Here is a 25,801-nt window from a genome sequence, read left to right as displayed (position 1 = left end):
CTAGTATACAGTGGCAGTGGCTAGACAACTATGCACATTGAAACTATCAACGCGTATTGCGGAATTAATAAATCCCCATTATACAAATTAATGTACTATTGCTTTGTGGACATTATTCATTTATCTAAAGTCATTTATTAGCAGTAACAGGAAAAAATGCTAATTATGTCAGTATGGTTCATGTAACTGGCCAGAAGCACATTGATGTCATCCAGAAAAGAATAAAAAAGACCATCGCATCGAGCCGAGAAAAAAAAATGATGTGGGTTATGTATGTTATGATATGTATATTCAACTCCTTCCACACATTTGATACATTTAAATATTCAATTGTCAGTATTAACTGTCTCCCTTCCTGCCTTGGGAGAAACTGGATGATCCGTGCGTGAAACGTTCTGAATGTCTCGGTAAATTCATGACAAATATAAGCGACAAGAGAATTTTACATGGACGCATGTATGTAGAGAATGTAACTGTACAGTAAGTAAGTGGATATCCTGAAAATAGAAAGGCGAGCCAGGCAATGGATCGATATTAGGTTCCTTTTTTTGTGCGGAAGAAGCAGCCACAAAAGAGAGGTGAAATAGTTCAGGCTATAGACGTGATCAGCGGCAACGCAGAGACTATTATTACTACTCCAGACTATAAAGCTCCATTACCTGCCATTTCCGAGGACGTTAATTACGACAGTGATGATAGTGACAGTTCAGCAAGTCCATCATTTAGCCCTAGGCAAGTCCACGGCCCAGTCCTATCGGTGTAAACAGATGTACTGATTCAGCAAAAGAAGATGACGAAGAAGAAGAAACCGAAAACGAAAGAAAGAAGAAGACAAAGAGAAAGAAAAATAGATGACCGAGAGAGAAATGGAGAAGTTGGAGCCAAAGATTATTCAGCAGCAATAGACTATTCTAGTGCGATTGCTGCATACAGTGAAGACGATGAGGCAAAGCACGTAGTCCCCGAATTAGATAATTTCTTTATACTTCTATATTTATGGATTACCTCATTGCAATCAAATTCGTCCTGCTTCAAGAGAGTGAAAGGAGGCGCCCACGCCCTCTTGTCCGGACTTGTCCGAAATTCGTCCTGATGTTGTCACCAAACAAGAGTAGATAAAAGCTCGAGTACAATAAATATATTGTAAATATTTATTCCACAGGAGATTCGATCCCATGGTTCAAAAATTCGGTTTTAAAAGAAATTTATGCTACTCTACTTTGAAAAAATTTGTGTCAAATGCTTTCTAAATGCTATCAAATGTGTTTAAAGATTTCTAAAAAGGAGTTTGGCAATGCTAAAAGAGTTTTTAGAGATTACGTGACCAATTCGGTCGTATACCGCCTGGAAACACACCTATTTAGGAAACTACACCTGACAAGGGTCGCAAGTTATAAAAACATATGTTTGGGAAAGGGCTAAAAAAATATGTTTCATTTACGATCGTCGTCTGCTAAACTATGCTAAATTCATTGAAACGATCCGGCCTGCTCTATGCGTAAACAAAAAAAACAACAGATGTCACCTGTCTAAATTTATGAAGAAAACCTCAATCAAATAAACCAAAATCTTCAAAATCGATAGAGAAGTTTACGACTGTTCTTTTTTACGACTGTCATCCCTGGTGACCTGGTCTTCAGGTGAAGATTTTTTCTATCTGGCAACTTTTAAGACAAGATGCTACCGCTCGCAGTCATTCTGTTTACAAAGCGATGTATATCCTTCATCTCTTACTCCGTGAAAAGAGCTATTCTTGTATAAATGAGAAAATACTTTTACAATTTTGACTGCATTTTTGAATGGATATTTTTAGTTGCAATTTTTTTAGCTGCGAAAGAAATTAAGCACTTTCGTTTTGAACGGATTTTTCATTTTCACTTTATTTGTCTTCTTTTTTTTCGAGAACTGCAGTTTCCATGATTTTCTTTCTGTTCTTCCAGATGCCCAGTTTCATATTTTTTCAAATTCTGCTTCTTTGCGAATGGATTTAATTCAAAAAGGATTTCCTCCTTTAAAAATGATTATTGTTGACTTCCTCATTTGCCTGTGCAGATTTGGGATTACTTTTGGATTCCGATTTAGAATTTTTTATATTTCTTCTTAATTTTTCCTTCCTGTCCAACTTGGTCGTTTTTACCTTCTTTGGCTTAAAAGCAATCAGCCTTGTGCTGCTGTGACCGTCTGATTTCAATACCAATATTAATATCAGTAACAGTTTAGTTGTACATAAGATAAATTCGTAGAAGACGTGATTTAGTTCCAGTACATGGCTCATATATGGTCCACTAGCTCTAACTACCCTACACTCTTTAGAAAACAAAAACAAAAAAAAGAAAAGCAACAAACTGAACTAGAGATTCATGAAAAAGCTGTTGTCTTTGTCGACCAATAAGGACATAGAAGCATAGAAGAAGCCGATGAAAATGAAGAGGCATTTAGTGTGTTTTTCTTTTGTTACCTATACAGTTGTCTGGAATCTTATCGATTTTTTTGGGGTGGGGTTATTGTCAGGATTTCGATGGAGGAGACGAACGAGTTCTTCATGAAAAGTCTAAGCTGTCAAGACGTGATACAACTCACTATTTGAAAAACAAACGAATTCACGAACCAATGGACAAGGAGGCTATGGCATTGATTACAAGAGATCTCAAGAAACATGAGATGACCCAGCAACAGCCACAGCAGCCGTCTACGTCATCAAACTAGTCTGAAGATGAGGAAGATCGACTTCCTACGCCGCCTCCGCTCCCTGATGTAAGCCATCATTACTATTCAGTTTTGAAAACAAATGATTAAACCTTTTTTGTTTGTAATTTGGTTTCCAGGGCGAGTCTGTCGATTAAGAACAGCAGGTGGAAGTCTTTGAGATTCAATACGAGATTCACATTGAAAGGACAACAAGTGGCTTGGGACTTAATATCGCCACGGGAAAAGGGTCCACTCCTTAATTGGTTATGAAATGTACGTCAGTAGAGTTCTGATCAAATTGATTATTATTATCGCCATTTTCCCAATGATTACGATGTTCAATTCGCAGAATGAAGCGATAGTACTTACATGCATTACCCAAAATACGGTCGGTGCCCAACCTGCTAAAAGTCTTGATCAATATACTCTTTAATTAATACAGGTGAAATTTTGAAAAGACCCCTGGCTACTGCAATTTGTGTATATACAAGTAGTAAAACTCTTCTTTGTAAACTATTTCTGTAGAAAAATATTGCCTTATTGTTGGGCCTTTCTTTCCAAAATTGCATTTATCTACCATCTACCCATATCCCGCTGAAATGAATTTTTTAAATATGACATCATAGACCACTACCTACCGAAATTTGTGTTTATACAAATGATAGCGCTTTTGTTTACAAAATTTTTCTGTAGAACAATTCTTTAGTTCCGGTGGGTCTAGTAGTGTTTTGGTCGGGCAGTTTACTTGTCAGGGAAAGTAGTTGTGTACTAGTATATACGAGGCAATTAAACAGCAGAGGAAAAAAAAAGAATTTAGAATTTGAAAAATTAAATCTGAGTTTAGTGCGTGTTACATAAAGCCTTTTGTGTGCGTGTTGCCCGCCCTCCCCTAAGCAATAAAATGCATAAACTCAGATTTGAAAAAAAAAATTGTCCTGGAACTGATCTTATCTTCTGAACTGAACGCATCCAGAGGAAATCTATCAATATATTTTTAGTATGCAGAAAGAAACACAATGAAACTCGTCTTTTTACTGCTCTTCAAAATAACGGAATAACGATCGATTATCGTTTTATGGGTATAAGTGACGGTTAAAAAGCCCGTACAAATTTGATCAGGCTCTCACACGACGAGCTGGCGTACGATGAGACCGAAGGAGTTTGAAATTCACTGGATATGTCAATGACTTCCACTTATTGATGACTTAGTCCAGACTGTTTGCTGACCAAATTATCGTATTGGTTGACAGGATCGAACAGGGTACGCTGCTGCACTGGGCCAATTTTGCGAGGAAAGGAACGATTGGCCACATCACCGGCGCCATGGTTATGATCCAGTTGACGAATAATCGACAATCTGGTAACTTCATCCAAATGCAGTTTGATTTCCTTCTTATACTCTTGGTATTTGTGAGTTTGGTAGTGTCTCGAAAAACTTCTGGATACAATAAAAATTTTCTTGCAATACTGGCAGAAAATTAGTTGGTTAGTTTTTTTCACTTTTGATTCCAATTTCTTTATGTTGGATTCTTCAAAAGGTAAAACATTTAGAGCGGTCACCAAGTCATTGTTGTGTATCGATGACATTCTCCGTGTACGGGAGATGTCGCGACGGTCGTGGCAGCGACGGGCTAGAGAGAGAGATGAGAGGTGGACATTCGGGCTCGCGACTCCTCGCGTTAAGGTTCTCCCTTCGTGTCCGCATCTTACCCTTGTGTGTAATCTTCGTTGTCTAATTTAGTTGTGCTGTCTTAATAAAGATCTTAACGCAGACACAACATGGCGCAGTTGGTTTAACCTTTTCCCCTCTAACTAGTGCTGCGATTCCTAATACCGTGCGTCTCTCGCAGTCGCGTGGTCTGTGATCGCCGCCATTTTGGATGCCATCTCCCTTTCGCATCTGACGTCGTAGCGTAGCCATTTCTGCCTCGCTTTTATCGCCATGCATCTGTGTGGAGATTCTCCCATCCTATTGGTAATTCTTTCGGTGTGTGCGTTCACATAGTGACGCTATTACAATCGTGTGATCGGGCGTGCCGCTACTTCATTTATTTTCGTGCGCGTGTCTGCCCCCTTAGTACATCTGACATTGCAGTGTAGCCGCTCTCCTTCTTTACTAGTGGCGTGATCGGCCAACGTATTTGAACCACATCGTGGGGCGGTGTACATGAACGATCCCTATTTTTTCAGACACCCTCGTCGTCCACGTTCACCCAGTTTATCCCGCAACAACATGACGTCGGCAGCGGATGCGTTGGCAGCAGCCAACGCAGCAACAGCAGCTATCGCGGCTAACGACGCACGGATCGACGCCATTGAAGTCGGTCAGACGGCCATTGCTACCCAATTGGCCCAACTTTTGGCCATCGTTCAAGCTGGCGGCGCCGGCGGCGGTGCTGGAGGTGGGGGTGCTGGCGGAGGCGGTGGCGGTTGCGCTGGCGGAGGTGCTGGTGCTGGCGGAGGCGGTGGCGCTGGTGGAGGTGGCGGTGCTGGTGGAGGCGGTGGCGCTGGTGGCGGTGGACCTTTGTTGCCTCCATTACCCCCCCAAAGACGGCGACTGGATCCATCCGGAGTTGACAAACTTCACAGCGATATATCTATTCCGCTTTTGAAATCATGGAGGAATCGGTGGAATGATTTTGGAACTAAGTCAGCTGGCTAGTTAACCTATCACGGAACAGATGGCAGCATTCCGAATGTCACTGGATCCCACAATGCAACAAGTGGTGGAGGTTGGACTAAACATCACTCCGGCGACTATAACCACTCCCGACCAAGTGCTCGACCGCATCGCGGATTATATTCGTGCTAAGCGGAATGTTGCACTGGACCGCGTGGCGTTCGAAGAGCGGAAGCAGGGACCGTCAGAATCATTCGACGACTTCTATATCGGGCTGCGTCGGCTGGCGGACGCAGCAGACTTGTGCGGAACATGCACAGAAACGAGATTGGTAACGCGCATCATTGCCGGAACTCGGGACACGGAAACGAAAAAGAAACTGCTGGCTCTTAGTCCGTTCCCAACCTTACAAGCCACGGTCAACATTTGTCGGAGCGAAGAATCGGCTCGGGAAAATGAGCGCATTCTCAGTGGGCAATCCGGAGTGGCAGCCATCTTGACGAAACAAGGTCAATCAGACCGTCGCCCATACAAAAATGAGTGCGGATCATGCGGCCGGGCATCTCATGCTCCAGAAGAAAGCTGTCCGGCGGTTGGAAAGTCGTGCCATCTATGTGGAAAACCGAACCACTTCTCCCCGAAATGTCCCAACCGGAATAAGGAAAAAACCGGCACGAGCGGTGGCGCTAGTGGTGGCGCCAAATCTAAGATGGCGCATATCATCATTGGAAACATCCAGGCCAACCAAAATCGCCGGGGGTCCCCTACTATATCCCTGGAAATATTGGAAGAAGACGGCGCAGTAGCAGCACTGCTTACTAATGCAATTCCGGATCCTGGCGCTGAAGTCAGTGTGTGCGGAAAGGACGTCATGGAGGCCATCGGAATATCTGAAAGTCAGTTGGCAGCTTCATCGTTCGACTTGGTTATGGCAGACCGCTCGTCGCCACTGTTGTCTATTGGGCAACGGGATCTGACAGTGCGGTACAGTGATCAAAGTGCCCGCATCACGGTCGTGTTCTGCCCTGAGATTAGTGGAATGCTGCTATGCCGAGTAGACTGTATCAGTCTGAACATTCTACATCAGGATTATCCTAAACCGTTGGTGCCGATAAATTCTTTAAGGGCGACGGACGCTCCATTACATCCGGGCGACACGGTAGCCCCTTCTAGCGGTCCCTTTCTCCGCGGCGTTTACATTCCGGTGGAGCCTAGTGCGGAACAGATTTCTGTCGTCGAATCGGCCATCATGGCAGAATTTGATGTAGTGTTCGACCAAGACGACGAGTTACGTCAGATGGTTGGCCCAGACATGGAGATACAAATACGCGATGATGCTGTCCCCTTCTACGTCAATGGCGCGCACCCAATTGCGTTCGGCGACCGCGTCGAAGTCAAGAATAAGTTGGACGAACTGGTCAAGAAGAAAGTGATTGTGCCTGTCAGTGAGCCGTCGGAGTGGGCCGCACCGTTGGTAGTGATCCGCGGTCCAGGAGGTAAGCTTCGGATTTGTGTCGACCACACGCGCTTAAATAAATTCGTCAAACGGCCTACACACCCGACTCGCACGCCACGGGACGCAGTGGCCGAAATTGACAGCGAATGTCGCTTCTTCACTAGTTTTGACGCTGTGAACGGTTACTACCAAATCCCCCTTCATCCATCCAGCCAGCACCTCACAACGTTCATGACTCCATGGGGACGGTATAAATTCTTGCGCGCATCCATGGGCCTATGCAGTTCCGGCGTTGAGTACAACCGGCGGGCGGACGCGGCATTTGCAGCCATGACCAACACCATAAGAGTGGTGGACGATTTGCTGCGCTTTGATCGCTCGTTTCCAGCACATGTCGCCGGCGTCTGCGCGATCTTGCAAGCCGCCCGTGTAGCTGGGATTACGTTTAGTAAGGAAAAGTTTCGCTTCGCCCAACCCCGAATTTCTTGGGTCGGCTATGACATTCAATACGGCGGCATCACAATCGAGGAAGGTAAATTGAAGGCATTATCACAGTTCCCCCGCCCAACCAATATCTCGGAGCTCCGATCATTTATGGGCTTGGTAGAACAGTTGGCGGGATTCTCAACAGAAGTAGCTGCCACAAAAGCCCCTCTACGCCCTCTGCTCAGCACTCGCAACCCATATGTCTGGACGGCAGACCACGACCAGGCCTTCGCAGCAGTGAAGCTAGCCCTCGTTTCTCCTCCAGTGCTCGTTCATTTCGACCCGGGACGAGAAACTACAATTCAGGTCGACGCGTCGCGGAAAAATGGCATGGGATACGCCCTACTACAGCGCCACGGCGATTCATGGCGGTTGGTGGACGCCAACTCACGCTGGTGTACGGACACCGAATCCCGATATGCCATCGTGGAACTGGAGTTGGCCGCCGTAGAATGGGCTATCCGGAAGTGCCGCCTGTACCTGTCGGGCCTACCTAACTTCACGTTGATGGTCGACCATCAAGCGCTGGTGGCGATCCTTGACAAATATACCCTCGACGCAATCGACAATCCAAAAATCCAGCGACTTAAGGAGCGCTTGTCCCCATATTCTTTTACCACCGTGTGGCGCAGGGGAAAAGACCTTGCAATACCGGACGCACTTTCACGAGCACCCGTGAACGACCCGGCAGTGGACGATGAATGCGTTGGGACGGAACTAGCATTCTCCGTGCGTCATGTAGTTATTCAGAGCGTCAACGCAATTATCGAACCGGAAGACGAAGCAGTTTCACCGAGTCATCTGCCGGATCACCTTCTCGACGATTTACGCACGGGAGCAGCAGCCGATCCTCATTACCTTGACCTCATCGCTGCAGTTGAATCCGGATTTCCTACGAATCGTGCGCTCATTCCGACCCACATCCGTCAATTCTGGTCAATTCGCGATCAGCTGTCCACAGATGGCGGCCTCGTTCTGTACGGCTCGCGCATCGTTATCCCTCTCGCATCACGCCGTAAAATCCTCACGAAATTGCACGCGGCTCATCAGGGGATCGTGAGGACAAAACGGCGCGCACAACAGACCGTTTATTGGCCGGGAATCACCAATGACGTCACGATGTTGGTGGAGCGCTGCGCCACCTGCCAGGAACGCTTGGCGAGCCAAGGCCAGGAACCGCTGTTGGCCGATCCTATGCCAACGTATGTTTTTGAAGACGTCTCCGTGGACTTGTTCCAACATGGGTCTCTACATGTCTTGGTTTATGCCGACCGTCTGTCAGGGTGGCCGGTAGTGCATCAGTGGAAGCATGACCCGACGGCCCGGGAGGTGATGCAGGCCGTCATCAGCAACTTCGTGGAATTGGGTGTTCCGATGCGCCTTCGTTCGGATAACGGCCCGCAATTTGATGCCGGAATTTTTCAGGCGGCTCTTCAACGCTGGGGAGTAGCGTGGGGCAATTCCACCCCGCACTATCCCCAAAGTAACGGGCATGCAGAGGCGGCGGTGAAAGCGGTGAAGGAGTTGGTGCTGAAGCTGGCCCCATCCGGAGATTTATCATCGGAGGAGTTCCTCGCCGGATTGCTGGAATTCCGGAATACTCCGCACGAGACGGGACTGTCGCCGGCTCAAATCGTCTTTGGCCATCAGCTCCGCTCTATCGTTCCAGCTCACCGCTCATCCTACGCCAGCCAATGGAAAGAGGTTATGGCGGCGCGAGAACGACAGGCTGAAGCGAACGCGGCCACGAAATTCCGCTTTGACTCCCGAACCCGTTCACTCTGCCCCCTCCCCGTCGGGGCGCCGGTGCGTGTTCAGGATAACAAGACAAAATTATGGAGCCACATTGGGGTGATCGTCGCGGTTGGCCGATACCGGTCATATCGTGTCAAATTCGCTAGCGGCAGCGTGCTTTGGCGCAACAGGCGATTCATCCGTCTCATGGTACCTTCAACGGCCGAGGAAGAGGGCGGCGCAGAACCGGAGTCAACGGAGACGAGCGACCAACACGCAGCGGCGACCATGGACCGCCCGGAAGACGGGCGGCAGCCGGCAGCAACCATCCCACCAGCTCCCCGCAGAAGCGCCCGTCAACGCAAGCCCCGGGTTATGTTTTCAGTCTAACGTCCCATGTTTAATCATTGAGATGTTTCATTCCATGTCCTTAATGTCTACAGCAATCCATGTTAATGTCAATTCATGTTTAATCATCGATTTGTGTCATTCCATGTCTTTAATGTCTAATGCCATCCATGTCGGTGTCAATTCATGTTTAATCATCGATTTGTTTCATTCAATGTCCTCCATGTCCCTCATGTTCAACGCGCCAACCGTCGTGGATTATGATGTGTCTCATGTGCCCAAATCAGTTCCTTATTTGTGTACGCGCATACCACACCCTCATTATCTAGATATTGAAGCCGCCGCCCGTACGTCGACAGCCGTCGACAGCGTACGTCGGCTCGGGAGGAGTTGTTGTGTATCGATGACATTCTCCGTGTACGGGAGATGTCGCGACGGTCGTGGCAGTGACGGGCTAGAGAGAGAGATGAGAGGTGGACATTCGGGCTCGCGACTCCTCGCGTTAAGGTTCTCCCTTCGTGTCCGCATCTTACCCTTGTGTGTAATTTTCGTTGTCTAATTTAGTTGTGCTGTCTTAATAAAGATCTTAACGCAGACACAACAGTCATGTTCTTTCAATTGATCTAAAAAAAGGAAACCTTTATATTTAGAAATAATTGAGATAAAAAGATTTTTTATTCAAACCAAAGAAGTGTTGACGTTTTTCACGCAATTTAGAAATCCTATACAACAATTGTCTACGTCGGTGTATGGCTGCTAATTTGGTGCAATTTGAAAACACATAGCACATGTTTAGAAAATCCTCATCGGTACTCTGTTACATTTTTAAAAAAAGTTTAAATAATGGATGAGATGCATTATGCCTTATTATATCACCATAATTTCTTACCACAAGGTATTCAAAAAACTTCCTGTTTTCGGGTTCATTTTCAATTGTATCACTTCTATCAGATACTTTTACTTCCAATGAAAATACTCCAAATGGAGTTAAATGGTATACTGCAAGTATATTTTGTCTAAAAGTATAAATTTGGAAATCTATTTCAAAGATTTCTTTGAAAATATTAACAATCTAAAAAATAATGAAATCACGTTAATCAAAAAGTTATGAAGCACACAAAATTAGCACTAAAATATTACCTTTCTAGGAAGTTTCCCAAGTTCAGCCTACTTTTCTTCACAACATTCAATTACATAATCTTTTTTTCATTTCTGATAAGTATTTTTCAGCCATTTTCGAATAGGCATATCAATTTACTTTTCTTCTTGTCAAAATCCTACAATAAGGAGATTGAGTTATATAGCAGACCAAGACGTCAGAGAGCAGAGGAGGGCTAAAGAGAGGGAAGGCAATAAAGAAAAGCAGAAAATGGCTAAGGGTTGCCAGATTACAGTTGAACAGGTTTCGGGGGTTTCGGCGATCCAGTAAGGAGCCAACGCTTCTTTCTGCATGAGCATAAATCGCCATCTTTTTTGCGAAACAACGACGTGGACGTAAATCGTAATTTGTCTTCCGTTTGACGATTGACAAATTATAATTTAAGAAGAAAAAAATACACAACAGAAAATGTTTTCCAATAATAATTGTGTAGTTACATTATCAATCGAGACATATAAACTTAGGGAAATATTGCATGAAGTTAAAACTTGAAACATAGACCTCCCTTTCTGTTCCTTTAACAACTTGTTCTATTACCAGGGAAAGGGGACAGAAGGGGCTTTGATTTGCTTTTCTTCGGTGACTCATATTTGCCATTCCAACATCATTCATGTGCATGTCAGAAATTCTCTTGATCTCAACTGTCTAAGCTTGGCATACACATTTCTTCAGTGAACTTCATACACGATAGTAACTTTTTTTAAATATTTCAATACTAAAAATGGAATGGACAGATGGAAATCAGCGTAATATCAGGGCTTTACTCTACTCGCTCCATACCGTTCTCTGGGAAGGCACTAAATGGCAAGACGTGGGTATGCACAAGCTATTGTCGCACACGGATGTCAAGCTCACCTGAAACTGTGTTACAGCATGTTTCCTTCCACTATATGACGTAACAGAAATAGTTTTGTTAAGGTAATGATTTAATTGGGTTTTTGGAGAAAAAAATGTTTGTTCACTAAATATTATTGTGCTTGGTTCATTTTTTTTTAAGGTTGCTATAGTTTGCTTAACCTAAAAATCATATAGATTTTAAAATATACATTTGTTAAATACATTACTGTATGTCTTTGTTGGTACCTCGAGCAAGCCTTTTCCTTTCTAAAATGATTGTTAACATGGATGGTCAAAATTGTCACTGACTATTGATTGATTGCTTGATTACGGTTATTGGATCGCATGAAATCGTCTTTGGAGGACCACGGCTTATTATACCTATTATTCTCAAATTAGAATGTAAATTAACGTTTTTAGCCTTGCTTAATTTTCGATTTGAGCCATTTCGGAATGTTCAATTCCAGAAAGGCTTAGCCCGAGAACTTCAAAGTTGATAATATCGCCATCTTGAGTTGCCCAATCCTAAAATACAAAGTACCAAATCAAGTCTTATTCATCATTTAAAAAATGAAAGTCTCAGAATACAGTTGTTACGTTAATGTTAAGTTAACGAATCCTCGAAATGGTACGTAATGCAAGTTCTACGTTTACTATTTTAATTTAATCTATCCACTAGAAACTAGTAAAGCTGGACTATTGAAAATGATCTTAACTTAGACTTGGAGATGCAATTCTTGTATATGTTAACTGAAATGTCAATGGCTCCTTTATCTAAAACTATTACTGCAGATCAAACGAACACAAAATCTTGTTTTCCGATTTGTTTGTAGCTAACAAAAAAAATTCAAATAAATTACTACAACATTTCAATAGCCTACATACACACACAAACTGTTATCTTATTTTGAATCCAAGATTTTAATATGTTTAGGTTCATCAACTACCACGTCAATTTGGAAGGATGAATCAGCTTCCTTTACTCCCTATGCATCACTGACAATCAGTTGACTGAGAGAGTGATAGATTTTGTCACTTCCATTTTGCCTCTTTGGCTGGTGTGACTGTTTCGACACCACTTCTTTATCGTTTACGACATTTTGTTAGCCGGTTTGGATTCTTGTGCAAAGACGTTCCCCGATGTTTATTGGCAATTTTGATCAATTATTGGCGTATTAAGCAGTTCTTCCCATCTATAGAAAGAACAAGGCTAGAGATAAACGAAACAATAAAAAAAATTACTTTAGATACTTTCCTTTGTTGTTGCATAGTAGAGTGCAGTCTAAGGAATAAAAGAAATTAAAAAAAATAAAAAAACGGTGGGGAAATTTGGCAAATGGTCTTGACAAATTGGACCAACCAAAAAGAATCTATATTTGGTGAAACTACGACAATAACCCCCCTAATAACGCGATTGGTTTTTGTAAGTATTACTTCCAAACGTATCAAAATCCATAAACTCTTCTCGGTGATAGGGTCACAATATTATATGTTCACTAACACATGGTAACAAGAAAGACTGGTTGATATGATGTTACATTCAAGAAATTGCGTAGATTAAACTTATGAAGAAGTAAAAATATATCGTATTCTTTTTCCAGTTTGCCGAAAGTTTCAAAATCCACAATTAACGATGGTGCAGTTGATGTAAGTGTGCCTCTTCTTAGTGCAAAGGCTCCTTTGCTTGGAGATCAGCTCCAAGTTACGCAACACTCGGGCTCGCCGTCTACGATGAAATTTTTTTATCTGACCAGAGAGCTTGCAATGGAAACAATTTTTGGCTTTTGGAAATAAAAAAATATAAATGCTATTTTGCATATAAATTAGTACGTCTGAGAAAACTGTGGGATTTGCACCAGAATTTAACGCTTAAGAATTTATCAAATGAAATTAATAATCTTCAACAAATTAAAGAAAGTATTATCCGGAATAAAGGATAATAGCAATCTTTCAAGTTAATTACAGAACCTCGCAGCGTGAGTCTTATTTCTAAACTTTACAACCACAAGTTGTGAGTTAACATTTTTAAACATTAGAATTAAATTAGAAAAAAAAAAAAAAATTGTCACACGTCACGTGTGAGAAAAATGTTTACCATCAACCGACGAGGATTTCCGTTACTACCGACTTGCTTAGGTGGCTTCCAGTTGGGAATTGCGCCATCTTCTAACGCCAAAGAAATTATCTTGTAATAATTAATCTTCCACAAGAAAATGGTTAATCAGGTTTAGGGATAATAATAATCTGTGAATAAATTAACGAACTTGGCAGCGTGAGTCTTGTTTCTTAACTTGACAATCTCATCTTCACATCAAAAAATTTAGAAACTTAGAAAATGTTTTCACACAACTCTTGTGAGAAAAATGTCAGTTTTTTTTAGAAGTAATAAACTTGTCCAGTTGTCCTATTTAACCAAAATGGACAGAATTGGCTGCTCATCCAGGGAGGAGCGGATAACGAGATCAGCTATTTCTAATTCAATGCTAATTCACGAAACAAAGCACCATTCTTCTGGCTAAGTGATGGATTGAATATCTCCCACTCGGTTGCTCAAGAAAATATGATAGTAGGCAGTAGTGGCCCCAATCCGATTCCAAGCCATGCTGCTGTCCCAAAAGTTCCGTCGCCGGAGTTTTGGTTTTAGGGTATAATGGGCCGTGCAAAGAAGCCTAGCAATTTATTCCAGATTGGAACTCCTCTGTGACAATATGGGCTCTTAGAGGGAATAAACAAAGCGGAATCTTCAGTAAATTGAGTTTATCTAAAGCGAGAAACCAGCTTCGCCGCCAAATTTCATCGTCGCCAACAATCACATTGGTACACCCGAATCCTTTGAGACCTAATACTCTCAAATGGACTTTGGCTTTGACGATCAAAGGTGAAGCAGTCCACAACGGATAAAAAAACAGCCACCCTGCTAACCAAACTCACTCGTGTAAAATTCACATCTGAAAACTCGGTCCCAGCGAATCAAAACTCGTGTCCCGGACGACGCGAAGTACCATTTCGGTACTTTCGCTGGTGAGCGGATGGGCGGAGAATGCATCTGGTACAGTATACTGTAAACAAATCGCAGCAGGACAGTTAAGGCAGTTAAATTAAGTTTAAATTAGCATTGGTATCTAGTTACGATAGCTGAAAACTTTTTAAATGCATCAATGGGGAAGAAAATGTTTTTCTTGTTTGAAAAATTATGAAAGTAATTTAAAAAACGAAATAAAATAATAGTGAATTGTAAAAAAGGAAAAATTTTTTTTTTTGTTTATTAAAACAATATGTCCACACATACATCAGGAATAGAAAAAATTGCATTGTTAAGACATTTTTGATTTATTTTTTAAATCCAGTTATCATTAATAGTATCCAAAAAAGGTGGCTCCCCAAAGAAAACGAGGATTCATTTCATCCAACAAGGCTTTTCAAATCTTCTTCACTGGAAAAATTTTATGAGCTGGGCCTGGCCAGGGAATAAGCTTGAGGCTGGTTTGGGAATCAAACCAAATCCTCACTGCTCCGTAATCGTCTCTTTTACCACCTTGAGCGAAACGATTTAAAAACAAAGCAATGTTCATCAATCAAAATGCATCCTAGGACTTAAAAACAGCTCTCAGTATGCTGTAGTTCACGGCATTTAAATATGAAACCGTCGGCGGCAATGGTAAATAAATTGAATGTAGCCTTGAATTTAACCTTTACACATTTAAAAGGCTGCATGTAATAATGGTGGAAAACTATAAAAATTATGGAAACGGTAAGAAAAATAAAATGTTTCATATGAGGCAATGTATTTAAACATCTCTCATCCCTACAACCCAAAGTTTTTGAAACGCGTTTACCGTTAGCAAGCAATTTTTAAATAAAAACTGTAGGGAGCCTGAGAGCCCAGACAAATATATCTTCTATATAGACATATATCGACCAAGGTGCATTCCATTGTCTAGCTGGGAGATGAAAAACGGCCGCACCGACTGACAAATTTTGGGACGTAATAGGAATCTCTCTATTCTGGCTATCCATTGGAGGTGAAAATACGTCTCCTTACAGGTGGAGCGTATTTGAAGATCCCTATCTGAGATGAGAGTCAAGCAGTACGCCAAAGTTACGAACGACAGGAGATGGGGTGATAAGGGCATCGTCTAGCTCAAGAGGAAAAGGGTACCAAGGACTTGACATGGGATGCTGATGAGGCGAGGACTTTTCAGTTTTTTCTGCATATAGTTTTAGCATTGTTTAAAAAACACTTATTTGGTTCCATGATGGACGCCAAGAGGCAAGAGAAGGTTAGTTGCTGGTAAAATTGCAGATGTTGTAGAAGATGAAAGTAATAATATTCTTGGGTATCATCCGAGAAATAGGGATCGAAGATTCCAGTTGGGGCAATTAGATCTGTAGACGTCAAACAATATGGGGCCAAGCAAGGATCCTTGTTAGAGAAAAGGACATGGAGAGGAAGAAAAACCACTAACACTGACAGATTTCCTCCTATAAAAAGGAAGGATGTGAACCAGGACAGAGCGGTTCCAGAGATAGCACATTGAGCTGATAGACGGTTAAGAAGAATGTCATGCGATCAATTGTATCAAAAGCAGCACTTTGATCAAGTAAAGCAAGAATTACGGCATCACCTTTATCAACGGCCAATATTGTGTCATTCAATACTTGAAAAAGGGCAGTTTCAGTAGAATTTGCTGCTCTGAAAGCTGATTGCACAGGGACAAAAAGAGATCGTAGGTTAAGATAACTAAAAAGTTGTTTGACAGCTAATTTCAAAGTTTGGAAAGAAATGAGAGGTTTGATACAGGTAAAAAAGTTAGAAAGATCTTCAGGATAAAGATCATTTTTCTTTAACAGAGGATGGATTAAAGAAAAATTCATTGTGAGTTGGAATACACATGAGATAAAAAAAAGATTGATAATATCAGTTATGGGTGAAGCCAAGCCAGTATAGTCAAACATTCTTTCATGATTGGAGTGGAGACGAGTTTGATGGGGAGGCTAGAAAAAGAGCAGAAACTTCGTCAACAGGTTTAGGTAGAAAAGATGAGAGTGGAACGACTGGTTTCCTGATCTCAGGAACCATCCATCGGCTACAGCATCGAGGCTCGTCCGTATATCCTGGAACTTACAAGGAAAGAAACTGCTGAATTGTTCATCCAATGAAGAGAGGCATAGTCACGTGAAGGAAAACGGAAACCGGGTTGGACAGGGAGAAGCGAATCGACAACGCGGAAGAGAGAGACTTCTTTCCTGTTGCCTCCAGGATTTGCGATTTCAGAAAGGAAGCTTTTGCTTCATAAATCATTGTATGGAGGTTCAATAACGTCTGATTTATTATCTCCTTGTCAAATTTGAGACCGGTTATCCTCCAGCGACGCTCAGCTCTTCTAGCACTTCTCCTGGCTGACTGAATCTCTTCATTGTCCTACGGGTTGTCCGGGCGGACAATGAAAGTTCTTTTGATCAGTTGGGCATGGCATAATGCAGCTTTATTCTTTATGTATGTATGTATGTATATGTCATGGAAACTCAAAATGAAATAAATTGATATAAATAACATTAAGATGGTGATAAGACAACTTTATTGCTTTGGAAGATCCGACACACTTACGAACTAAACAGTCACAAAATCTTCTGATAGAGGTTGGCTCTAAATTGTAAATTTCTTTTCCTTGTGAATTTCCCCGAAAAAAAATCACAAGTATTCTAAGCCTTTCCCTAACCTACAAAAATCAGAATTATCGTAAGTAATAAGACGGCCATATAAGCTTTTACAGAGATCACAACTGCGAAATGAATGCAGTACTTATTTTTTAAGTAACATGGAAGAACAAATGCGTCCCATGTTAAACTTACTAGCTGGACCCCTTCATCAAAATCAGGATATAAGGAAGAAACATCTTATGTTAAGAGCAAACGGAGCACCTTCATATAGATATGATCTGGTAAATTAAAGAAAAGACTTGATCATAAATTTAAATGAATGTGATTATTGCTTTTTTAACTGTTATAAAATCTGTTGATTATATGATTATGATAAAAGTACTTCGAAAACCAGCAAATACCAGAAATGAAGTACTCAAATGGTGATTAACATATGATCACCTGTGAATCCGGGGTCAAATTTACTTGAAAAATATAATTCCTTGTTGCTCTTCGGTTTGGTTGAAAGAATTTCTTGCAACAATGTAACAATTAAGCAACCTAGCAAATTGTATAAATAGGTTGATTGAAAAAAAAATAAAATATCATGAGAATCAGCGTAAAAAACTGATTCTAACCAGTATATTTAAAACAAATCGAAATTTCATGCGCCGACCCTATTGCGTATTCCCTGTCATCAAGTTATCTTACGTCCGGAATGTTTCTTATTGTAAAATAATTAAAGTTTTTACGATTTTTTATTTAATTCCCATGCCCGTAACCCCATTTCACTTGAAATTCACCAAAAAATGTTCGAATGGCGTAAAATTTTAAAAAAAATTACATCTAGATTAATTGAATTTTGAAACAGAATTGTTCAAGGGCATGTTGAGAGAAAATCAGAATAGCAGTACAGAGAAGGGAACAGTGATTCTCGAGTTGTTGCTTTTAAAACCAAAATTAGAGCAAACAAAACTGGGAAAAGAAAAAAGAGGGATAAAAATTCATCAAAGTCGAGAACACAAAGACAAAGAGTAGAAGATTTACTATTCAAGGTAATTGTGAACTCGGCCAAGCTGTCAGTGTTAGTGATATAAGTCCAATTAAGTCGCTGTTCACTGAATTAAGTTGGTCTTTCACGTTTTCACTTGAGTGAGTTTTACTGGTGATATGGTGAGTTGTTATTATATTAACATTTCAGTTTAAGCTAGTATTGAATATTTTTTTTTGTATGTGTTATAGTATGGTACCACTAGGAACCGAAGGGCACCTGACAGACAGGGTGAGTGGCAGTATGATGGAAAGAGTAGCCGAAGATCGCAGTAGTCGCCACACTTTGCCGGTCATTGTAAATGAGGATACATTATGGCAACCGACACCGATGATAGACGAAGATCACCATCCACTTACTTGGTGGAAAGAGACTGGCGTCGGCGAAAGGTATATCAAATCTTTTGTGGAATCTGTTATAATACCCTGATTTGTCTGTCTTATTTTTAGAAAAGGGCGTCGAGTATACAACTCTCATGGCTACGTTTACGCTTTCAAATACGAGCGCAAAACTGATTCTTCCCAGGTTTTCCGTTGCAGATCAGTTGACGGTACTGGAAAAGAATGTCTTTCGCGCGTCATCTTAGCCAGTAATTCGTACACACCCAGCAATGATCACACGTGTATAGTTAAGCTTGCGCCAAACATTTATGAGAGAGATAAAATAGTTCGAAAAGCCAAAGCTGTTGGTCTTAAGTTTAAAGCAGTTTCGGTGAGCAACATTTTAAGGCCGCTCTTGGAAAACTATGCCCATGAGAATGTCATATTACGCTAAATTTAGTGTTAAGAAAAATGTGGATGACCAAAGCGTGGACCAAAGAGTGGAACCAGATAACTGCAATTTCGATGATTTATTTATTTTAACTGTGTATTTTCAATGTTGTATAAATTGTCAATAATATCTAAAAACTTATAAATAGAATACAAAAGTGATAAATAATATTTTTTTATTTGGCCGTGTTGTCCGATTTATTGTACCTACTACGTTTGATGATGGCCCAGTTGACCGAAAAATTTTGTCAATATTTCGGACGACTCGACCAGAAAAAAACAGAAAAAAAGGTCTGGCCGAGTTGGCTTGGCCGAGTTGGTTTTGGCCGAGTTGTCTGGCAATCGAACGAACAATTAATGTTTTTTAATGTTAATCATTTCTCATTTAAGGGTTTCCAAATTGGTAGAGACAGTGGAGAGGAAAATGTTATGTTTATTGCCATGTACCTCCCTTGCGAAAGCCATATGCAAACGTATTTGGGTTTGGACCCAAGGCTGATTCCATAACTCAGACTGGATTTGTGAGAGAGTTCTTCGATAAGTGGGAACACCTATGGATTAAAAAGAATTGTATTGCAATTTAAATTCAATGTCTCTTGAGACATGCATCTTGGTAACACAATATTTTTTTCAGGTGATCAAAAGATAGAATTTCGAAAACCAAAATCTGCTGAGGCTCAAAGTAGTATCGAAAATCCCAATGAAGACCAAAATGAGATACAATCAAGCAACAATTGCAGTAGGATTGATACAACCAAACTTAATTCCCTAATACAATCTTTTATTTCCTTGTTTGTAGATTTTATTACTGAAACTCCTCTAGTTGTTGTTTTGATTTTTGTGCGCTGATGAATTTTGCTGGAGCTCAAAGTATTATTGAAGATCCCAATGAAGGCCGAAATGGGCTACAAACAAGCAACAGTAAGATATAAAATTCACCAAGCTCAATTATTTAATATTATCATTTATTTCCCTGTTTTTAGATGATATTACTCCAACTCTTCCAGTTGATGTTGAAACTGGTACGCTGATGAAATCTACTGAGGCTCAAAGTAGAATGGGCTGTTCGAGTTATTGGCAAAATGTCCTACCAACGAGCCACAATAGCAGTAAGATTTTAACGTAGCCAAACCTAATTCCCTAATAAAAAAAATTTTATTATTCTTTTTTAGATGATATTCTTACAATTGATGTCGACGCTGATACTCTGATGAATTTCGAGAACACATTTAACCTTCCACCAGGCGTCTCACCAATTCGAATGGTGCAATTGCCGCAGCCATCCACACTGTGTCGTCCAACGCTGGTGAGGCCACCGACGCCTGTAGGGCCACTAAATACTGTGAGGCCATCGACGCCTTTAGGGCCACCGACTCCTGTGAGGCCGCCAACTCCTTTTAGGCCACCGACTCCTGTGAGGCCGCCAACTCCTATGAGGCAACCGACTCCTCAGCCCAATCGCCCAATTCTTCTACTGCAACGGTCACAGCACCCATCCAGTCTGTTGCCACTGGATCAACTTATCCATCCCACACCTACGCAACCATCTACGTCCATGAAGCGATCCAACTCTCCACATCAAGTACTCCTGCAGCCGTCGGTGGGTGCGACGTCATCAAGCCCTCCCTCTCCACATTCAACAGTTTTACAGACGTCGCTGATGACGATGCCATCCAGCTCTCCGTCTTCGCATTCAACAGTTGTGCAACCACCGATGACTACAATACCATCAGGCTCTTCGTCTCCACATTCAACAGTTTCGACGGCTGAACAGCCGTCGTCTCGTCATTCACCATCAAGCACGTCGGGAACGTCAGCGAAAGTGGCAAGAGGACGGGGAGGGAGAACAAAACGAACGGCGCAAAAAAATTGAAATTCAGATGTTTCGAAAAGATCCTACCAACCTTTAACTAAGGCTTACACTTGGGCGGGGAAATATTTTGTCTTTACTGAATGGTCCCAAAAATATGTATACCTATCTGATGTCCCACCCACAGTGACCGAAGTCATCCCTTTGCAGGAAGACCCGCTTGCTATTACCCAATTGTGCTAAAAAATTGTGCTAAAAATTAAAACAATTCCTGCCATCTACCCACAAAGGGAAAAAATCTCTGCAACTCAGATTCCTGTCATTGCCAATAGGATTTTTGTTTATTTTTTTTATGAATTTTAAAATTCATTTTTAATATTTTAAAATTCATATTTAATATTTTAAAAAAGATATAAACAAAAATCAGTAATAAAAAATACATTTGATTTGATTTTTTTGGCGCAATTTAAAAAAAAAGTTAATTTCAATCACGAATTTAACATATATTAAATTGCCTACTGTAGTATGGGGGCCGAAATGACACGAGTAAGAAAAACACCAAAACGGGTGTACGACATTCAGGCCCAGTCATTCAGGCCCGCGACGTTCAGGCCCACCTTTTTTTTTACGTGCCTTTCAGGGCCAATTTTGACGTCATTCAGGCCCAAGATTTTTTTTTATAAAATTTAAAAAAAAAATTGGGGTATCCGACGACTCCCCCTAGTGAGCCTAGTTTCTCCCACCCCTGGGCACTACCACTACACGTATACAGTTCACACGCTACTACATAAAACACTTACAGATCCACAAACATAGCTTCGGATATCCCTTTAGAAAGTCCTAGAAGTCGGCCTGGACAAATATGAAGAGCATAAGAAAATTCAAATAAGAATACGGTGAATTGCAATGATATTTCAAAAAGTGGTTTGGTTGAGTGGAAATGAGACCAAACTAATAAGTTGACGACGTTATCGAGTCCATACCATTCTGTCCCATGTTTCTCCATTGGTTAACATATTAACGGTGGTCTAATGGTCAGAAGCTCCAGCTGTAATGTCAAAGGACCGAGGTTCGAGTCTCAGACAATGCGAGATAGAAATTTTCAGCAAAACTATACGGACCCATGTTTCCCCGTCTTTTAACATTTCACCGGTGGTCTAATGTTCAGCATCCCGGCTTGACACGTCGAAAGACCGCGGATCGAATGTCAACCGAGCAATTTCGAAATAATTGATATTTTTAAAATTTAAAAAGACAATAGCACCTAGAGCTTCAAAATGAGTGTAATCTAACTTTTTTGAAATGTTCGACCACCGATCTTCCACTTCCATTAACTCCGGAAGCTTTTTAAGTTTAATTTGTCAAAATTAAAGTTTATTTTCCTGATCCATTTTATTTTCCTAATGTGATTCCAGATTCGAAACTCATTCCTTTGGCATGCCAGCCCGGATTGCTGACCATTAGACTACCGTTGACCTGTAAGAATAAAGGGAATGCATGAGCCTTATGGTAGCTAACCATGGATTAAAGACATTGAATAATGTAATGCAACATGTGATCGCATGATACAGCAATGACTATTGCAGTTGTCATTATAAAATTTATAAATTTTTATTATTTCGAAATTTCTATTTCGACTTGCCTGTGATACGAAACTCGGACCATTGCCATTACAGCCCGGGCTTCTGACCATTAGACCACCGTTGATATGGTGAGATAGAGGAAACATGGCCGTTGATGGTATGGCCCAGGTATACCCCCTTTCACTCACTCCTCTCCCAGGGGTGCGCGCAGTCCCCGCCGCTCAACCTCAGCCGCTAAACCCTATATTAAAAATTATCAGTGTAAAAAGATCTTCATACATGTATCAATCGTTTTTCGATAGCAGAAAACTTGTCTTGCTATTAATCAGTGATCTTGAATTAAATCAGTGATCTCACATGTTCGTGAATTGTTTCTTATTGAAGGTTCCAATTGCCTTGAAATAGTCAATAGCTGCTGCATATACCTTCGATGGGAAATTAGGAGGAAAAGCCTTTGGTAAGAAATTACTGGCTAAAATAATGAAAAGTATGAAATTCTGTTATTTCGTATATGGTAAAAAACCTATTTATGATTTCATTATTATTTGTAGTTGCAGTTCAACATAGGTCTGTACCCCCTCAAGAATGCAATAAAACTCAGGCAACAATTAATGCCACATACGTTAACATCTTATCCAAAATAAAACGATGGTTAACTGAAGCGAAAGATGTCATAGTACCCAAAAAACAAGCAGCGCTAATAATTGTTGAACTAAATTTAAGATTTGAAATGAATGTTCCGCTTGGTTTATTTTCATTTATCATGTTTGAAAACAAATTTGACAAAATTTTTGGTAGTAATTAAATCAAAAACGATATTTTTTGAAGTTCGTAATCTATCATTGTCGAAAATAGATCAGATAAATGTAAGATCTATTTCGTTTGCTTATGTGACAATGGAACATCGCACGGATACATCGGTTTTATCCTGAAAAAGTAAGGGCATCGGCTACAATAAAACGATGTCAGTCTAACATTGGAATAAGATAACCGTGTTACCTGGACGAGTGTAACAAAAAGGAAAGTTTTTTCACATAACCATTTACTGCTAACACAGGACGCAGGTTGAAAATCAGTCCACGGACACCACCACCAGTGATTCTTCTGATTTTCAACTTTTTCTACAAGACACGGACAGTGATGGTAGCAGCATTTTGCATTAACAAACTTCCACCTTGCACCATTCTAAGTGCTTTTCACACTTTCCATGAGAAAGGTTAAATTCCTTGTCCTAAAAATTTTGCATTCAAATCCCTACATCTACCTGAAGTGTCCTAACAGTGGTTTGCTGTAGTGTAGCGACATTAGCAAAATAATTCCGAATGTAATTTTTCTTTAAAAATCCCCCTATCCATATTGAGGATAAAAAATTGTATTGTTTAAATCTTCTCTTTCTCTCTCAGAGATTGAACTTTCTTCTTTTAACCCCCTACAACAGCGTACAATATCCTACAAAAAAATCCGAACAGGGATTTTTTTCAAACAGCCGCCTATTCCATATTTTGTGGGGCTTTTTGAAAAAAAATCGTTGTCGAATTTTTTGTAGGGTACCTTACATGTAACATTGAATGTGAACGTTTACAGAAATGAATTGAACTACGTGTAATTTTGGAGGTAATAGGGGGAAACGTTTTTTTTTACGAAACCAGGCATCCTTCCCTGCAAACGTGAACGCTTTGAACAATAGGTTGGAGATCTTTACCAACTTTGGCCAACCAACATGATTTATCGGTGACTTAGCCGTAAACAAGTCTTCCAGCAATTTAACAATCTTGAAGTGGTAGTCCGTAGATTTCATTTAAATTTATTCCATTCTAACTTGTGAGGCAGTAAAAATGTTGGTGCACATATACTTCGATGTGCAGAACCTGTTGGAGCACGTTCCTCCACTCCAAAACTCAAAACAGATTATGGGGCGCTTGGCTCCGTTACTGGCGTGACCCGGCCACACCTTCCGCTACTTCACTGACGCCTGCAAAACGAATGTTTTGTTTCCGAAACTTTTGACAGAGTTCCTTATCGTTATACATAACTTCGAAGTGTGGGACGTAATAATCTTCGTCGAAAATAATTAAATTGTCCTCGTCCTTCATTTCGTTTACAGCAACGCTGTAGGAAAAACCAGTAAACTTGACCAATAGACTTCTCGTACCATATACAATTTCAACTAACTCAACAAATGCGTCATCAAATTGACAATATAAGAAAAAGGAATTTGATCTATGCGGACATTTTTGAAAAACTGTCGAACCTAAGTCTAATTGGAAAGCAAACGAGACACAGTCGACCGTTTGAGGACCTAGTACATATTTTTTGACACAATTCATCCGACTGTACATCAATCAACCTTGGATAATTCCAAACGCTATCTACCGTACACGTGGTGATTACTTTTGCTACAGTCATGCCATATTTGATGTGGGGTGAATGGCAATAGATACATACCAAACTCAACGTTTGAAATATAATTCGGTGATCTTATTGTTGGATGTTGAATGGATTTCCTTGTTAAGAAGGTCTATATGAAATTTGGCCTTGCGTTATCAAACCCGATGCTGTATAGGTAAAAACGGTTTGAAATGATAAGAACAAGATAAGGTAAGAATGGTGATGGCGAAGATGGACAGTGATTTATTGTACCGACTTTTTAAAATCGACTTTTAATCCACTTAGGTCAATTTTTAGATTGACCCGAGTAATGGATAATGAGCCAAAAACGTTGACTTTGGAAAATGTTATGAGTGGCTATAATAAAAAATATTTCGAAATATTTTAAAATATATATGCGAAATATTTCACATGTTATACTGTAATAGTTTGTTTGGTAGATATGTCGATTCGTCATTGTCCACAGATGGAATAAAATTTGTTTTATGATTGGTATAGTCTTATGTTTGGCACCGTTTGGGAAAGCTATATAGTCCCACATTATTTTGTTACTTGTCCTAGTTGATCTCTTCATTACTGATCTGAGAAGTAAAAATGGGAACATTTAACTAAATCAAAGTTCGTTTATTGTCGTTCCCTGATTGCAATAACGGTTTTTCAAAATGCAATAATTTAGTAAGGTTAGACTGAGCAACCAAAGCATTAGAATTCACTGCTGCAAAAGAAAATTGAACAAGATCAACGAAAGAGTTGTCACATAAAAAATAAAGCCTTCCTTTTCATGAAGTTGAAATAAATCTGAGGTATTGCTTCAACTTGGCAGCATATCCAAAGGCGATGGCATTGACATACAGGTTATTCTGTACTCCAAGTTAGATTTACTAGATAGAAAAAAAATTTTATTCATCAATAGATTTTGGACAAGAATTTTCGACAACAGCTTACCACCTATTTGGCTGACTCTGACACCTCAACAATAACAGATAAATTGTCTAGAACGTCGTGGCTGGTGCGTAAGTGTGCTATAAAAATCTTATTTTGAATAGTTCATTTTAGTTTCCCTTTACTTTTGATGGTGCAGGGCTCATGGCGAAATGTGTTGAGCCATCGCGATGCTCAACAACACTATTCTGGTTCTGAAAACTTTTCAACTCTACCACTTCTAAGTGGACGTTTTACACTGCATTGGACACACGTGGGAGTGGCGCAGAAGAGCTAGGAAACAAAATCG

The 25,801-nt window shown here is 40.7% G+C and overlaps 4 protein-coding genes across 4 annotated transcripts; all 4 read left to right on the top strand.

Annotated features, from left to right (window-relative positions):
* The first annotated feature begins 4,921 nt into the window (after positions 1-4,921).
* Positions 4,922-5,350, top strand: LOC124201652 (glycine-rich protein DOT1-like). The gene has a single exon (XM_046597814.1). It carries the CDS (start codon positions 4,922-4,924, stop codon positions 5,348-5,350), a length of 429 nt encoding a protein of 142 aa, XP_046453770.1.
* A 19-nt stretch (positions 5,351-5,369) lies between these two features.
* On the top strand, positions 5,370-9,374 carry LOC124201651 (uncharacterized protein K02A2.6-like). Its single transcript, XM_046597813.1, has one exon. The coding sequence runs from the start codon at positions 5,370-5,372 to the stop codon at positions 9,372-9,374; it is 4,005 nt and encodes a 1,334-aa protein (XP_046453769.1).
* Positions 9,375-17,610: 8,236 nt separating this feature from the next.
* LOC124201883 lies at positions 17,611-18,968 on the top strand. Its single transcript, XM_046598140.1, has 3 exons — positions 17,611-18,023; positions 18,211-18,408; positions 18,469-18,968. The coding sequence occupies exons 2-3, from the start codon at positions 18,212-18,214 to the stop codon at positions 18,791-18,793; spliced, it is 522 nt and encodes a 173-aa protein (XP_046454096.1). The 5' UTR covers positions 17,611-18,023; position 18,211; the 3' UTR covers positions 18,794-18,968.
* Positions 18,969-19,637: 669 nt separating this feature from the next.
* On the top strand, positions 19,638-23,345 carry LOC124201650 (selenoprotein V-like). Its single transcript, XM_046597812.1, has 5 exons — positions 19,638-19,710; positions 19,773-19,898; positions 19,962-20,601; positions 23,038-23,118; positions 23,240-23,345. The coding sequence occupies exons 1-5, from the start codon at positions 19,638-19,640 to the stop codon at positions 23,343-23,345; spliced, it is 1,026 nt and encodes a 341-aa protein (XP_046453768.1).
* Positions 23,346-25,801: the final 2,456 nt, after the last annotated feature.

The sequence above is a fragment of the Daphnia pulex genome, chromosome 9 (assembly GCF_021134715.1).
Source record: "Daphnia pulex isolate KAP4 chromosome 9, ASM2113471v1".
Classification (NCBI taxonomy): Eukaryota; Metazoa; Arthropoda; class Branchiopoda; order Diplostraca; family Daphniidae; genus Daphnia; species Daphnia pulex.
The sequence above is the reverse complement of the archived record's forward strand: the minus strand, read 5'-3'. Positions and strand labels throughout refer to the sequence as shown.